Raw genomic sequence first — 17,641 nt, forward strand, 5'->3', positions numbered from 1 at the left:
ATCAAGATACTGGTTGCATAAAAGTAAGTTCCCTTGCTTAAACTTCACTTAGCACTTCCCAGAATATGCAAAATGTACGTTAGACACTTCTTGACAACATGGTTGCTTTTGGAAGGTTTTAAACACACTGTCATGGTTTAATCACATTTACATTTTTAGGACAAAAATTATGCAACCTCCAAAAAAATAAAAAAATTTAAATCAAGTCTTTCACTCACCAAAGTCTAGCATTACTTTTGAGGCTAGTTAGTTCACAGTAAGTGAATAGTCACAAATGTAATGCATGAGGAGCAAAAGGTGCATAAAACGTAAGAAAAAATAATGTGGGAAATGTTTAATAATCAAGTCTGGAGAGTGAATTTCTAGGGTGTTATTACTTTCTTCTTTCACTCCCTCCCTTCTAATTCCAGACTAGAAGGGACATTTGCAACAAAAGAAAAAAGTGTTACCTGGCTACTAAGGTATGTTGGTAATTACTGTGGCATTACACACCACACAATATCCCTGCAAAGTCTAGTATTGTAATTTTTTTCCTTCAGGGTTCTCTTTATCACATCTCTTAGCTCTGATACAGCTCACCCCACTGCTGACCCCTGTAGCCATAATTAAGAACATTTGCTTATAAACTCGCACTTACATAGAGGACCAAATCCTTTTATAATGCCATCTTGCACATAGCCAATAAAAAAAAAAAAAAAAATTGTTGTGTTTTATAATAATGCTTCACATAACATTAATATGGGTCAGTCATTTATCATTCAGCAAAGACTCCTGCTCAGCTCTGGGTCACTCAAACACATGCAAAATTTCCTGTAGGTTGCTTTAATATGAAAGCAGTTTTTTGCCTTTTCACCAGTGGCTCTGATTGAATCCACTTTCACTGTGTGCGATGAGCTTTGGACCCTTTGACACAGAGCTCTTACACACAGGGTTCAAAACTAACTTTGAATAAACTGAAAAAACATTTTAGTGTCACATGACAATATAACAAAAAAATATATATCTATATGTAGCATTATAATATAGTATAAGTGAAATAGAAAAAACAAATCTCAAATGGGATAAAAATCCTAGTTTTAATTTCTTAAAGATGTAATATTTTAATCCAAATTATGAGAATAAAGAATATGGTACTATGAAATTAAAGTCATAATACTATAAAAACAAGGCCCTGTGGAAAGTGACAAAGTGAAGTGGTGGGTGTGTGTGTGCGTGTGTGTGTGTGTGTGTGTGTGTGTGTGTGTGTGTGTGTGTGTGTGTGTGTGTGTGTGTGTGTGTGTGTGTGTGTGTGTGTGTGTGTATGTGTGTATGTATGTATATATATATATATATATATATACACACAAAATTAAAAATGATTTCAATTGTTCATGATGCTTAGAATAATGAGACAGTTCCTAATAAAGCTTACAGCCAACTGGCGAGAAACTGTTTTATTTACTTGCCAAAGGCAATTCTGACTGGAATTCGGCGCTTCATGAGTGTTAATTGTGGACCCTGCCTGCACACGTTCATCAGGCAGGTCTGCAGTAATGAGGGCTTGAGTCTGGTCAGCGAACCATCCTGTAAACAGTCTGAGAGCAGCGTTAATTAACTCTCACCAACACAGGAGAGGAGAATAAGGCAGAGATGGAGAGCCAGACCTCTGACCTCTGCAGGTCTAACCAGGCCTCGTTGGACAGCCTCAGTCTGAGCAATCAGTACACTGGGTCCCCCAATCTACATAATTGCCCAAGCAGGGGGTAAAAACAGACGGGCGTGTGAGTGGAGACCATAGGACACACACAAACAAAGTCATGATTCAAATAAAAAAAAAAAACACACACTAATTACTTACTAAGATATGAAAAAGTCACCATCACACGTGTTATTTGTGATAACTGCATGGATTCTGAGGAAACCCTGCTTAGACTGTTAGTAAGCCTGAAGTCGTGATTTTAAATGGGATCAGTTCCTCCACCTCATCACGTGACCCCTCTGAAGAATGTTTTAACTCGGGATGCAGGATAAAGACCCTGACTAGACTGGCTAATAGTATCCTACAAATACCAACTGAGGTTTTTATTTTGTGAAAATTAAATCAATGAAATATGCTACCCCATGTTTTGTTTGTTTAGTATTGTTAACCGCTATTAAAAATACAGTACAAGATGTATTGGCCAAAGATGTATAACTGCAGTGATGGTGCTTTAAAGAGCATGAATTAATGATACAACTTTTCTGAGAGTGTTAACTAGCTGAATTCACTAATCAACCAGTTGGTTGTTTGATGACTAGTCAACCATTGCGGTCCAACCTGGCAAAAGAGTTGTATTTAAGGTTTGGCTGGATAGTACAGGCCACTTTCAAACATTGGAAAATTATTATTTATTCAGTAAATATAACACATATGCAGTTCATACAAGTAACAGTATTCTTTTTTTATTGTTACATTCACTTATCAGCAGCAAAATACCAGTAAATGGTAAAGGAGATGCAATTTATTTTCACTATCTGTGCAATTTGAAATTTTTTTACTTCTTTGACTTATTTGGTGATGCAGGGGCAAAATGTTGAGCCGTAGCAATCATCAATGATGCCTAGCCATCTGTAATGTTTTCTCACGTTAGCATAAAACAGTGTCTTACATGCTTATCCTGGTAATCTCATGCTTTGTTCACACATGATCTCTAAATGACAATGTACAAGTTAATTTTCTGGAAGACACTGTGTGAAAGCTCCTACTGTCTCATTAGCACCCGCTGGTAGATGTTCTAACTACATTATCTGGCTGCAAAGAGCCCTTCTGAAAGGAGTATCGCAATTCCAGACTACATATGCAACAACTACATTTTCGCTTTAGTTTTTAAACCAACTCTGACCCAAGCACATGACAGTGGAGGAGTGGTTTGAATCCAAACCAGTGGTCAACAAGCGTCTCTAAAGCTCTTCATGTCCACCCAGCATGTTCAGATAAGACCTTCTGTGTCCCTCTTGATCCCTGCTGGAAACAACAGCACTTAAACCCACAGCACCGTCAACCCTTCCAACCTTGACAAGTTGGATCACCGTAATCCATACATTTGGATAGCTAATCCACATTCAGTGCCTCAGAGGACATAGAGACCTTTCGGCTTGTCAAATCCTGAGACGAGGACTTTAAAATGGGTATGTAGGGTGGGTAATACATGGGGCACCCCCCTTTGTAGACAATGAGCCTGCCCAGCTGAGCTGACAAGGACATAGGGGGAGATGTTTGGGCTTACCAATGCATAAGATCAATTAAGAGTGGTTGAGAGGAAGGTCTGAAAAGAGAAGCGATGACCCTGCCGTAGAAGAGAGCCACGCCACCCCTTTTCAATAATCCAGTAAAAGAACCAAATATTTCAAGACATATCAGTCCACAAACAACTGGAAATCAGTACAGGACCACACTATCCTGGACATCTGACAAAAAAAAAAAAAAAGATTCAGATACGCGTCAACTAAAAACATCTGAGCCACCGGGGTATCTGCTGAAAACTGCTTGTGTGCTCAACAGAATAATGAAATACATACAGGTTTGGAATAAGATGAGGGTCAATAAATGACGACAGAATTTACATTTCTGAGTGAACTGTCATTTCAGTATTGCACTTCAAAGGCAAAGCACAGTAATTATAATTGCTTAATTTAAGGAAAATGGCTTCAGTTACAATATAGATCATAGCCTTAGAGAATGGATTTTCATCATAATTCAGTTTGGACAAAATTGTAGTTATTGTGTTTTATCTTTGCACAGCAAATTTATCATAGAGTCAGCTACACAACACACTGCTGTATAGAACATCTAAACTTGTATACTGCATAAAGTTTGTTTACAGTAAACCTGAATTACAATTCATGGCAGGCAATGAATCAGTTAATTGTTTCTGCAACTTTGTTCAGTCCCCTATACTCACTTACAAGGTTTCAATTTGGCCAACTTAAATATTTGCTGTAATTTTTCCTGATATCTACATTGCTTATTTAATTGTATAGCCAGCCAAACAACATACTGACTCCTGAACAGTGAACGTTGTGACTGTTCAGACATGTGCTGGGAAAAGAATGTACTTTAACACTCCTGGCACAGACAGGAGTCAATAAGTTGCTTATAATTAGGTGCTTCTAAGGCTCAAGTGTGCCTGCCTCTGGTGCATGATGGAGCTGCAGCTTGATCTGACCTCCTGCTGCCTGCCATAGGATATGTTCTGTTTAAGATTACAAAAAAATAAAAACTGTCGTATGAATACATGAACATGAACAGAAGAGTCACTCACAGACATTTCCTGTGTTGTCAAAGCTGCTGAGCACCTCATCCACTCTAATTGGACCAAGATTGTCTCTGAAATGCATTAATAAAAATGTTAGAGTTTTAAATATATAATAAAATAATTACAAAACAGTGTTAATAATTATACTACCATAATCAAAAGACTTAAAGAAGCAATTAAACCAAAACTTTTTTTTACATTTTCTAATAGTTTATTCACCCATTCTGAAATAAAAATATTTTCAGAGAAAAATGCGAAATATATGAAATATTTTCATACTTAGCATGATTTCTGACTTAGCATGATTTCATTTAAACTTGGAATATACGTCATATGATAACCTTTATGGTTCTTCTATGGTGCTTTTTTATTATATTATTATTATTTTCTGGAGTTTGACAACCCTGGTCTCCGTTCACTTTCATTGCATGAAAAACAAGAAGTGAGCATACTTCAAAAATTTACCTTTTGTGTTTGACGGGGAAAAAATGTCATATAGGTTTAGAACAACACAAGGAACTAAAAGATGGCAGAATTTGCTTTTGTGAGACCTATGACTTAAAACTATAAGTCCATGAAATTCCTGAAGCTAACATTGCTTCATCTGCTCCAGCGACTCAACCCTTTCTCCAGCATACCTGAGTAAGGCACTGTACTGAGGAAAGATTGCACTTCTGTACTCCACCCACTGCCCCTCCGATGTCTCCTCTGTCTCTGAGGGAGTGACCCTGCTCCTGGAGAACAGCTTAAAGGAGGAGAACCTCCGCACAGACACCTGCTGAACATCTGCACTGTCGAGCTGCTTCTGCTTCAGAACCTGCATTGTGAGAGACGCATAAAATACTACTACTGAAACACATCCATTTGTCTAACTTGAAAAACGCATTGTATAACGCATTACATTTACGCTTTTTGAACCAAACACATACAATTAGCTGTATATGGAAGGAGATTCACCTGTCGCAGAAGAGCCCAGCGTGCACGGGCCACATCGGTTCCACAGTGAGGGTCGTGATTTTGAAGATTGTTCGCATGCATTTCTGTCGCAGCAAACGAGGGATCTTTACATGTATTCATGACAGAGCAACCTGCTCGATCTGATCCTGTTTCATGCGGAAAAAAGCTTATCACAGTATAACAACAACTACAACGGAATGCAGAGTCTAAGCCAAGGCTTACTTGGCATATGTTCTCTGAATGTGGTTAAAGTCGACGTTTACTAACGTTTTTACCAATTAGCCGGTATCCGCTGGTCTCTGTTGCTTAGTAATAAAATCTCATGCTACTTCCGTACACCGCCTCCTCCTCTTGTTGCAGGAGGAAAGGAAATCCATCTCACTACCACAGTCATCGAACACTCCGCTCTATCGGCTATCATCTATGATTGTTGATTCGATTACTCTTGCCTGGACCAGATGTCATATTTTAGCGCCATTCGTGATGGGGAGTCCGACCAGTCCGACTCATTTCCGCGAATCGGTTCTTTTGAACAAGATTTAAACAACAGATTCAAAAAGCTTTTTTCGTTGTATATTAGTTTTAAATTACAGCCACATTAATGATGCGGATATTTTGGAATAGCGGTGTTTATTTTAAATTCATTTGTTCCAGCTGAGATTGTTGCAGCCATTCAGCTCATAAATGAGCAATTTAAAAACTAAATATTAATTGCACTTCACATTAAACAATAAAAAAAAAATACTTTTATCAGCTAATTCAGTTCCCTAATCTGTTCTTGGTTCTTTTTCAGTAATGTCCAAAAGAGTCGGTTTTCGGTTCATGTCAGAGTTGTTTATTCCATAGACATAATAAATAAATGAAATACACTATAAATAATGCATTTATTACGTCTATGGTTGATTCTATAACCGCTCGGACTGATTCAGTCTGATTGCTAAATGAATCGTTGAGACCGGTTTTGTGAACCGATTCAACAGATTAATTTAAAAGATTCGAATCAAAATAAGTTAAAGAACGGACTACGCTAGTGTAAATGCAGCACCGTCTACATACATAGCAGCACATGGGCAGAAGGGAAGTTAAAGTGTTTTGAATGTGATACGCAGAATCTCAATGCACTGTATATGACTTTTAAGGAAGCAGTAATACGCCGATTATTTTTAATCAAACACTAATTAGACATATTGCTGCATTAAATGAATCTGATCAGTTCCTCATGTCTGCTGCTTTTGCGGTCATTTTCACGCAATATCCATCAGAGGAATATACACCCATTTATCTCGCGTCTTTACACTGAGGTAGGATCGACTTTACTCACTGTTATGTTTTCGTCCCATGTACTGTTGCCCTTTGTATTTTACATAAGCTGCAATGAAAGATATGTTACTTACAATAGTGCGAATACAGACATGGAAAGGACAAAACTAGCAGCAGACTGTGAATCCGAATGCAGAATAAATCACGTCTGCATCTTTACAAAGTCAGATGACATGGGAGATGTTAAAGCATGTATTCAAAGATATTTAAAAATGCAGAAACAGCCAACATACCCTCAATATTAATGTGTAGTTGATGCATAACATTTTTTAATCAAGATCAAGAAATTAAGGTTAGAAATATATGATTATTTTTAATTATTACTATATATATATATATATATATATATATATATATGTGTGTGTGTGTGTGTGTGTGTGTGTATATATATATACACACACACACACACACATACATACAATGGCATACATAATAATAAAAACAGACTTTGATGATTTAGGGATCTTCTCAGACTACAGTGGAGCTGTCTAAAGACCAGCTACAGAAGCTCAGAGATCAAGAGCAGCGTTTTAAAAGAAGATTGCATTCGGTTCACAGGAAGTTTGCAGTTGTACCAGAAAATTCAGAGGTAAGCAAGTGAAGTGATGCAGAGTGTGTAAATAATATAATCTCATAAATTATAAATCTGAATGTTTATTCCCTCAACATCTTCTCAAGTTCCAAGGACGGCATCATGTATACTTTGAAGATGGCAAAGGGATTTACAGATCGACCCTGGGACACGGTGAAAGATACTTAAAAGAAACCAAAGTAAACACAGTTTTTAACATTCCAACTAGAAACAAGGCAATTTTTGCTTACAGATGAGCAGGAGATGTTGGAGGTGTTCAATGCAGATTGGGCAGGAGATGGATATGGAACCATCCAGAGGGTCAGACTCTCTCCCTCAGAGACCATGCTGGCCGTCACTGTAAAGAAAGACCACCACGAGGAGACCAGATGTGTGTTGGTTCATTTAGATGGCCTCATTCTTCGTCAAAAGGCCCCGTTGGTTTTAGACAATGTGCTCAGCTTTGGTAAGATCTACTATAATTGAAACTTTCTTGACAAAGTAACATTCTTTTCCTCCTGAGTTGTCCTCTCTCTGTGCAGAATGGGCCACAGATGATGTCCTCTACTACAGCACACAGGAGACTCTTCGCTGCCTATGTGTTTTCCGTCTTCATCTCAGTAATTCTGAGGTGAAAACCACCCTTGTTTATGAAGAAAAGGATCCAGAGTAAGTGTCTAATTGTCGGTGAAGAGTGCTTTTGGTTAGCATTGATGTGGTCTTCTGCCCGTTCCTCAGGTTTTTTGTGGAGGTCAGTCGTTCCAGAGACCAGAGGCTGGTGACCATTAACTGCTGCAGTAAGATCAGCTCTGAGGTGTGGTTTGTTGACAGCAAGACTCCACTCTTGTTCCCCACCCTCATCCAGTCCCGTCAACCTGGACTGCTTTACCACGTAGAGCACTCGGACAACTGCCTGTTCATCCTTGCTAACACTGGAGCAAACCAGGAGTATCAGGTAAGAGTGTCAGTATTGTATAAGACTTAAGCAGTATTGTTCAGAACGAAATTATAACTGTTTATATAATTTTTTCTCTAATCTCAAGCTGCTTAGGGCACCTTTAGCCTCGCCATCAATGCCACACTGGGTGCCGTTGTTCAGTGCTGTTCCTGGAACAGTCATTAAAGATATGGAGCTGCTTCAGGATCACTGTGTGTTCACAGTGAAAGATTCACAGTGTCGAGTTCAGATCCAGACTCTTACCACAAAAGAGCCCCGTCAGTTTAACACTCACCAGGTGTGAAGAAGAATCACAAATTCACATACAAAAGAGAGAGTGTGTTTTTAAAGATGCTGAGTTAAAGAGACATGATTTATTTAGATTGTAGATGTTTTTTACTGGATACTTGACTTCTTATTAATGCATTTGCTCGTATGGGGTCCTAGAGACCGGAATAATGTATATATGCATTACCATTAAACATTTCTGAAAGATCATGTGACACTGAAGACTGGATGCTTAATAAAGCTGAAATTATAAATGACAATAGACAAGTTACTTTGTAATATTTCACAATATTACTTGTTTTACTGTATTTTTTATCAACTAAATGCAGCCTTGGTGAGCATAAGAGACTAATTTAAAAAATACAAAAAAACTTACTGACCCTAAATTTTTAAATGTTAGTGCATAATAATATTAATTTTAAAATGAACCCATTATTAATTTGAAATACAGCATAGATTTTGTAAGACCTAGAATATCATCATTAAACCTTGAAATCTTTACTAGAAAGTAAGCATGCACTTTTAGTCAGTTGTATAATATAGTTTATTTTTGCCTTCTTTTTCTTAGAAGGTATTTTATTCATGTTATCAAGTTTAAATATTGCTTTTATTAATTTCTCGCCATGAAAATGCCATGAAGTATCAACCTGAAACTTCACATTCAGTAAATCTCTTTGATATAATAAAAGGCTATAGACTCCATTAATGTTTCTGTTTTGATCATAGCTTCCTCACTGGGCCTGTGATTTATCACCTCAGCGTGTTGGAACTGTGGACAGAGGTTCATTTGGTTTCCTCCTGTCCTCTCCAGTGCACCCACCTGTACGCTACCTCTTTTCCTGCAGAGAACAAAAGCTCTCCGTAACGGAGGACAACACCAAGCACATCTCCCTCACTGAGTTTAACACGACACGCCTGCAGACAACCAGTCAGGTATGAGTCATTTATATGCGAGAAGTCTTAAAGCTAGTGGTACAAAATGCAACCCAATGCCTGTGTTTTTAGGATGGTACAATAGTGCCTTTGACTCTCCTCCACATGCCAGCATTATCTGAGCTGCACAAGGCTCCACTGCTCCTGCATGTCTATGGAGCTTATGGTGTTGATCTCAGTATGGTCTTCAGTCCTGAGAAGAGAATGCTGCTGGAGGACGGCTGGGCTCTGGCCTACTGCCATGTCAGGTACTGAACTACAACTCTAATCATCTTTTTTCATAGGTACATTACCATTGAAAATGTTTTAATATTTAAAATAAGTCTCTTATATCAAAACTGAATTTATTTGATCAAAATTTCAGCAAACACACAAATATATTCTGAAATATTACTATTTAAAAGAACTGCAGTTTTCATAAGTTATAAAATGTAATTTATTCCTGTGAAGGCAAAGCTGAATTTCAGGATCATTACTCCAGTCTTCATTGTCACATGATCCTTCAGAAATCATTCTTATATGTTAATTTCTTCTTATCAGTAACATGCTGCTTTTTTTTTTTTTTTTGAAAACGTGATTTCAGGATCATTTGATGAATCGAAAGTTCAAATGAAAATAATTTATTTGAAATAGATTTTTAACATTATAGATGTTAATGCATCTTTGCTGAATAAAAGCATTCATTTATTTTAAATAAAAAATCCTTCTGACCAAAAATTGTGGACAGTAGTGAATGATGAAATACTTGGGATTTGTAGTCCTTGAGTATTAATACGAACATAAGCATGGAAATGCATCTTTACAGTGTGCTTTGTGTTGGGCAGGGGCGGTGGTGAGCGTGGTCTAGCGTGGCATCAAGCAGGTTCTGTGCTACAGAAGCGGAAGGGAGTGGATGATCTTGCTGCCTGCATTCAGACTCTTCATCACTTGGGAGTGTCTCATCCTGCTCTTACAGCCCTCACTGCTCGCAGTGCTGGAGCTGTCCTAGTGGGGGCGTTGTGCAACCATAACCCACAGCTTCTTAAAGCTGTAATTCTACAGGTTGATCTTTAATACATCATTTCTTACACATTCCCTGAGCCTTGTTTTCATAGTTATATGAAGTTGTAATTCTCGGCAGGCACCTTTTCTGGATGTTCTTGGCACAATGCAAGATCCTTCCTTGCCACTTACTATAGAGGAGAGAGGGGAGTGGGGAGACCCCCTTATGAGAGAACACAGGGATAACATTGCCTCTTACTGTCCCTGTCACAACATTATACCTCAGGTAAATCACTCAGATGACACTTCTGCTACAGTTCAAAAGTTTGGGGTCAGTATGATTTTTTTTCCTAAAAGAAATTAATACTTTTATTCAGAAAGGATGTGTTAAATCGGTACAAAGTGACAGTAAAGGCATTTATAATGTTACAAAAAAATTCTATTTCAGATAAATGCGGTTAATATTCTATTCAACATACTGAAAAAATAATTGCATCACTGTTTCAATATTAAGCAGCAAAACTGTTTTCAACATTGATTTGATAATAATAATAAATGTCTCCAGAGCAGCAAATCAGCAAATTATAATGAGCATATTACATTATGATTTCTGAAGGATCATGTGATCTTGAAAACTGGAGTAATGATGCTGAAAATTCACAGGAATAAATTACATTTTAAAATATATTCAAATAGAAAACTGTAACATTTATACATTATATAATACAGTTCATACTGTATTTTTGATCAAATAAATGCAGACTTGCTAAGCACAAGAGATGTTCAAAACCATTAAAAACCGTACCAACACAAACTTTTGATTGGTTGTGTGCAGTGTGGGTCTTATCATTCAGAATCAGAAGTCAACCGTTTCTTTTCTTTAACAGCTTTACCCATCCATGTTGATCACTGCATACTCGGAGGACCGTAGAGTTCCTTTATCTGGAGTCATGAAGTATGTGCAAATACTAAAGAAGGCCATCCAAGTGTGTACCACTCGGGACGGTGTTAACAGTGAGTGTAAAAATGCTCTATTCAGCCTTTTTAAACATCTTTGCACTTCTCATATTGCTCTAACACATGAAGTAAAGCCATTTAGCCCACAGGTAAGAGGTGTGCACAAAGTGGATTATTACAAATCATCACTGTAATGCACAGCCTTGGCTGGAGCATTGCTACAGCATTATGACAAAAAAACAATAATAATCATAATAATCAATAAGTAAATATATTTATGGTAATTGTTCAATCATTGAAAATTGAACATTGGTGTATTTGATCTTATATCTGGAATCTCATTAACCCACAAAGTGAATGATATTATCAAAACATTACAGCTGCAGTATTAAAAACTACTTCTAAACCAAGTGAAGTATAATGGAAATGAACTTGGAGGTCACTGGCTGTAATCCCAGCTCTCAAATAAACCCCTGGGCTTAAGAGAAGCACTTACACTCTCTCCTCAGAAGAGAAGAGCACTGATCTGGAAACAGGTGATGATGAGCGATTCCTCTCCATATCAACCTGAGGTCAGCTTGTGTGCGAGCTGCTCCGTGTGAGACGCTGTCAGCACATCTTAGTCCAGACCCCCTCTGTTAGACTTCCTCTCCATCTGTGTGCCATTAATTATTATCTTTATTATACACACAGAGACACCTTCTCTAACACCCCACACACAAAGAAAAAAACTAAAGTTCCTCTAATCTGTCCCATTCCTCTCTAGGAGATAAAACGCTGATCACATATGCTGCCAGCTCAGACGATTAGCTTGTTCTATCAGTCTATCAGGCAAGGAGATAAGGAATAATACACTAGAGTGTGCCAAGGTCAGGAGGAGGCTTGTGAAACATGCGGCCCATAGGAGGAGCGGGATGGAGAGAGACACCGGCGGCCGCACTGCAGATAAGAGGCAGATCACAGAGTTTTAAGGATTAGGCATATGATTTTTACAGTCAGCTTCGCTTCAGAGAGATCCCATCGCCGTGGGGAAACAAGGCAGCCATGCAAAGGAGTGGGCCAAGCCCACCTGCATGGCAGCCCCTCATCATCCACTCTGTTTCAAGTGCTGGATGTGATGCCCTGGTGTTGTGATGGAGAGCCAGTGTACCGGATTATGCTTGGATATTGTCAGTCTAGTCTTACAGATTCAGTGCGTTTGGTCCCATAACAAACATAAAATAATGTACTGCAATTTCTTTATTTATCTACCATATACCATGTTCCCAAGAGCCTTTTTTTTCTTTGCATCTTACATTTAAAGGAGATTTAGTAACTTTTTCCTTATTAAAAAGTTTTACACAAGTGTTGTTTTTGTTAACTAAAACTACAAAAAATAATTGTTAAAAAAGTAAAATAAGATATTAAATAGATGAAAATAATTCCTGTTGCATGAGGAACTAACTGAAATACTACTGAAGTACTAGAATTATTTAAATTGATATAAAATAAAAATAAACTGGAGGTAAATAGAAACAAATAAAATGAATGAAAAGGAGTACAAAAAAATGACTTTAAATAACATTTAATGAAAACTAAAAAGAGGTCATTTAAAATAATTATATTAGTATAAATATAAATAATACCAAAAGAATACTCTTGTACACATAAGGAAATTAATACTTAAAAAAAATAATAATTCACATACACTCAAAGACTCCAGTCAAATGTAAACAATATTAACTACATGTAAAACATTGTTATGGATGGTTCACCTAAAATTTCATCATTTTCTCACCCTCTTATTGTAAAAAAAAAGATTTTTCCCTCTTACTATAGAAGTCATTGGCTACAAGCAACTGATTTGTTACTATTCTTCAAAATCTCTTTTTCAGAATTTTCTCAAAAATTAAAAACATTGTGGCTGCATTTCTACAAAGGCATCAGTAACTGATGTCAGTTTAAAATACATGTTCACCTGTGCCTTTTTATTTGACATGTTGAACGAGTAGCACGTGTCCCAGTTGTCATTCTGGACCTGCAGCCAGGAGGCGATCACTTTGGGCCTGAGGATTTTAATTTGTCCTTGAATGAGGTACATACAAATTCCATTTGAATCATCCTGCACCTTATCAGAATGAATTGTTACATTACCTGCTTCCAATGTTAACACACTCGAGCATAATACTTCACCATGCTGGCTATTATAAAGCTTTGGATCAATCATTAAGGTTGTCATTACATAAGCTTTGTGATCATGTAAAACTTTTAGCATTATACATTTTTCATGTATACTGTACTGTTGCTAGAATTCTATTAGTGAGACTAACAACTTGTGTTTACAGCTTTGTCATGTTTTTTTTTTTCTCTCTTCACAGTGCGCCCGACAGTTAGCCTTTCTTTACACAGAACTTGGACTAGACCACCAAAAAACTCGACGGAAACAAAAACACAGGTCAAATAACCTGACTGGAAAGTCTCACAGACCACGAAACTAATTTATATGTGTGTACTGTATTTGTGAGTGAAAAACCAGACAAAAAGTTATACTTATTTTTCTTAATGAACCAAACATTTATTTTGTTGCATAGAAGTTTTTTTTATTTTTTATAAAAATTTGTCTGACTAAAACAGCTTGCATTGCCAGGCAACTTGTCAGTTCACACTGAACACAAACAGTATATGGACTATCACAGCCAATCAGAAGACACTTAATGTTCAGTGTACAGTTCAGTGGACCAATGAGATGTCAAAGTGGGCAGGACTTTGGCACTGTTTAAATATTTGAAGTGATCTGATTCTTAATGTACTGACAGGCATCTATCTGGTCACTCACCACCCAGTTTGACCATTTTCCCTCTGACATGTTTGACATCCATAAATGAACCAAGCGTCTGGCTCGATTTCCAAACAGATCATCAGGAAGTTACAGCTGATAGAAGTTAAAGGGAAAGTCTCTTTCAGTGACATAGCTTGTGCCATAGTTCCTCATGTTTTTTTCTATTTCTTCATAATCATAATACTCTGCCACGTCCTAACGATAAAAAACATCCATAACGATATTAAGCACAACAGTTTTCAGTGGAAGTCAATGGGGTAAGGCAGGGCATTGTACATTTAGAAAATGAATAAAATCTGTGCGGAATAAAAATCCAAAAATTCCTTCTACCTAGACCAGCAGTCCCTCCACTAAACAAACAATTAAAGGAAAGGACAACTTTTACTGCTCAAACTATAGATATGTGTGTATGAAATAATGCTTTTACAGAAATACAAGTACTGCTTTTAAATCTAAAAAGTCTTGCCCCAAAGACTTCCGTTGCAAGTACATAAAACACCATTTTTGTATGTTCTTCCAAACTGAGGGATGAATAAAAGTGATTTCCTGTTGTAATCAACATGTCACAGATGATCAGTTTTAACTTGCGTTGAACCTGTGAACATTCCTTTAAGTTAATTCTAACAAGTCCATGAGGAGCAGAAAGACAATTCACTAAAGAAGAAGGCCAAGACCACGGAGTTATTTCCCTAGATCTTCAATGGCTTTGAAATCGTCTGGAATTAGGATAATGGGAATGACTTGCCAGTAAATCCATTGAAATATGCACTAGTAATCCTTAAATGACATTGTGAGAACAAAGAACAGTAATAGGACTCCTCCTGACTGAATTCGAAGAACATTTTTGACTCTGGCAGATGAAGTGCTACAACAAATAAGTGTTTACATTTTCACGTTGTTGTATAGCATTGTTGGGCTTACTGGATCTTGGTCAGGGTCGACCTGGGGTTAATTTCTCAAATATGTGGCCTCCATCAAGCATGTTTCACAGCGACCATGCAGAACCCGTCCACCCACTTCTTGGGAGAAATGGATTATATCCTATTAGACAGATGTGGAAGAAAGATCAAAGAGGGCCCATGTTAGTAATGAAACATGATAAGGTATGGTGGATTGCAGATCTGCATAAAGAGCCTTTTTGTTAAAGAGCTTGAAGGCTAATGTTCCTCACTCCATGGTAAAGTCCTCAAAGTTTTCCATGGCTCAAAAGATGAGATCAATCTCCCTGAAGTCCTCCACATCATATATAAAGTCTCTCATATGAGACTTGTAGAAAGGGCTGATCCAGGTTGCTTTAATGTTCTCAAAATGAATCAGTTTGTCCTTAATTCCTGAAGTAAAACAATGAAGTATACTTTTGTTCTGTATTCAACAATTAATTTATCTTGGTCACAACAACCTTTATAATCGTTCCAATCTTTTAATATCTAAATGTGAACATTTTAGATTGTCAAATTTATTAGTCTCTTGTAGAACATAAGCTGGTGTTTTGTCTTATCCACAGTTTTTGCTTTGTGTAGACATGTTTCAAAGTAAAATACTAATCATCACCCTGTAATGTACAGCTGTAAAATCAGTTTTATGTACTTTATGGCATGTGTAGACATAATTATGCCTATTACATAAGAGCATTTAAACAACCTCCTCTTGCTTGAAACAGAATATGCTGCAGGACAGAACCATTGTGAAGGAAAAGCATGGCTTTTGTGTGCCTGTCCAAAGCCATCTACACTCACTTCTCAAATAACGCTACAGCTGGAGGGAACTCCCAGCTACTGAAAAGATCAGTTTTTCAGGCCAGCATGATACACTACTACTTACTTTTTCCTGTCTTTTTTTGTTAGGCCAGTTTTCTTACATGAGCACATTATGATGCGTTAACGTACATTGAGTTCTCAATACACACACACACACACACACACAACAAGCCGGATCCGGAACCTCCGAAATCGGAGGCACCTCAATTTTGCGGATCCTCCTCCTCCAGGGGTGGCGTTCAGTATGGCAGACAGATATGTGCCGTGAAAAATTAACCAAAATTAGAGCTCTATTATTATTCGTTATTATTATTTTAAATCAGAGGGTTTTACAAATATTTAACCAATGATAAGTATTTAAAAAAGCTTGTCAGTAAAACTTCATTATGCCATTGCATCCTCAGATTGACGCGCGCCACAGCCTGGAGGAGACAAATTACTGAAATGAATTAAAATATAAATAATTTAATAGAAATATTAACAATAAAATGAAATAAAAATAACTTTACCAAAACAAAACAAAAAATCAATTAAATGAAAACTGACATTTAACACAGAAATAACACTGTAATAATGGGGAATAACAATTTCACATTGTTTCATGGAAATTATTTTTTTAATTATTTTTTTTTTTTTACTCTATTAGCCTGTAGTGTTTTACCTTAAAGATCAAAACTTACCTTTGAGATCTCCAACACCATCAGCATTTGAATCTTTGAATGATCGTGGATTAACCTGATAGACCGGAGACAGCTGCCACCAGCTCTTGCATCGAGGTGACAGCGCCACAATTGTAATGCTCACGGCAATAAGGGCCAAGATGCATATAATGATCAGCCAGAAAATAATCTCTGGAGGGATGCAGTTGCACGCTTTGCTGGAATATAACATCAGGACCTCTTTGGGTATCCCAGCATACAGCTTGATCTGAGTGTACTCGTCGTCCTCTGAACCGATGACCGATGCTGGTGCCCTGCTGCTCTCGAGTGCTTGATGCATCGGATGTATCATCATCTTCTTGAAAGGCTGCATTCTGGATGCCTTCTTGCCGCTCCAACGCATCGATGTTGGCGATTTTGGTCAAACTCATCTTTCTTGCTTCATTCAGTCCCAAGGAACAACACTTGTAAGAGCAGAAACAGCGGGAAGTCCTGTTAAATAGAGGCATTCACAAGTCCATAGTGCACAACACTCATTCAGTCTCCATCCCTCTCAACATACAATAAAACCCCTCCCAGAGGAATGTGGCAGAGGTTAGTAAGGCCAATCACACACTGCCTTGGCTACATATTATTGAAAAATCAGGTAACTCATCCTGGCATTAGCTATGCCACAAAGTGACAGTTTGCAATGCTTTAGTGTTGCTGACAACTCTCTACACAGGATTCTCACACCCCTCTGAAAATAACCAACACTTTAATTAGCAAACTAAAGCCGGAGAGTTAGCCAGCTAGCTTTTTTACTTTATGACAAATTGGCTGGCAAACTTTTACCATTAAAACAACTCTTTAGTTTCCCATTTAGATTCCCTTGTTATCAGATTTCTACAAGAATTAACAAATTAAGAATCCTGTCCAACTTATTATAATGCAACAAATGTAAAGTGTAACTTAATTATATTTTTATTAATGTTAATATTGCATTATATATTTTAAAATATATATATTTTAATTTTTATAATCATATTTTTTTGCCTAATTTGCATTGTTTTGGGCGACTTCAAACTAAATATTTTAATCATATTATTAAAATAAAAACGTTTTAAAAATTGTTTTTGGCAATTGAAATAGTTGAAATTATATATAAATATTATATGAAAAAAATAGCAATGATTCCTGGAAACGGTAG

The 17,641-nt window shown here is 37.2% G+C and overlaps 2 protein-coding genes across 7 annotated transcripts in view; one reads left to right on the forward strand and one right to left on the reverse strand.

The window, feature by feature from the left end:
- Positions 1-5,600, reverse strand: part of LOC132110786 (calmodulin-lysine N-methyltransferase-like) — a 108,196-nt gene extending 102,596 nt beyond the window's left edge. Inside the window, exons 1-4 of one of the 3 annotated variants that reach the window (XM_059517726.1) lie at positions 5,454-5,600; positions 5,232-5,314; positions 4,913-5,091; positions 4,281-4,345 (exon numbers count right to left, since the gene is read on the reverse strand). In XM_059517726.1, the coding sequence (XP_059373709.1) occupies positions 4,281-4,345; positions 4,913-5,091; positions 5,232-5,314; positions 5,454-5,460 (334 nt within the window). In that variant the 5' untranslated portion in view covers positions 5,461-5,600. Of the gene's footprint in view, positions 1-4,280; positions 4,346-4,912; positions 5,092-5,231; positions 5,378-5,453 lie in introns of all 3 variants that reach the window. The other 2 variants (XM_059517725.1, XM_059517727.1) reach the window with 2 other exon arrangements.
- Positions 5,601-6,249: 649 nt separating this feature from the next.
- On the forward strand, positions 6,250-16,567 carry LOC132110787 (prolyl endopeptidase-like). 4 transcript variants are annotated; one of them, XM_059517730.1, is made up of 15 exons: positions 6,250-6,532; positions 7,012-7,140; positions 7,230-7,296; positions 7,376-7,588; positions 7,665-7,791; positions 7,861-8,077; positions 8,166-8,357; positions 9,074-9,280; positions 9,353-9,528; positions 10,105-10,321; positions 10,401-10,547; positions 11,149-11,281; positions 13,207-13,292; positions 13,576-13,717; positions 16,447-16,567. In XM_059517730.1, exons 1-14 carry the CDS (start codon positions 6,431-6,433, stop codon positions 13,693-13,695), a joined length of 2,133 nt encoding a protein of 710 aa, XP_059373713.1. In that variant the 5' UTR covers positions 6,250-6,430; the 3' UTR covers positions 13,696-13,717; positions 16,447-16,567. The 4 variants fall into 4 exon arrangements, with proteins under 4 accessions (XP_059373713.1, XP_059373712.1, XP_059373714.1 ...); XM_059517729.1 differs by lacking the exon at positions 16,447-16,567 and having other exon boundaries at positions 13,576-13,790; XM_059517731.1 differs by lacking the exon at positions 16,447-16,567 and having other exon boundaries at positions 11,149-11,275; positions 13,210-13,292; positions 13,576-13,790.
- The last annotated feature ends 1,074 nt before the right edge of the window (positions 16,568-17,641 follow it).

Source organism: Carassius carassius, chromosome 30 (genome assembly GCF_963082965.1).
Source record: "Carassius carassius chromosome 30, fCarCar2.1, whole genome shotgun sequence".
Taxonomy (NCBI): Eukaryota; Metazoa; Chordata; class Actinopteri; order Cypriniformes; family Cyprinidae; genus Carassius; species Carassius carassius.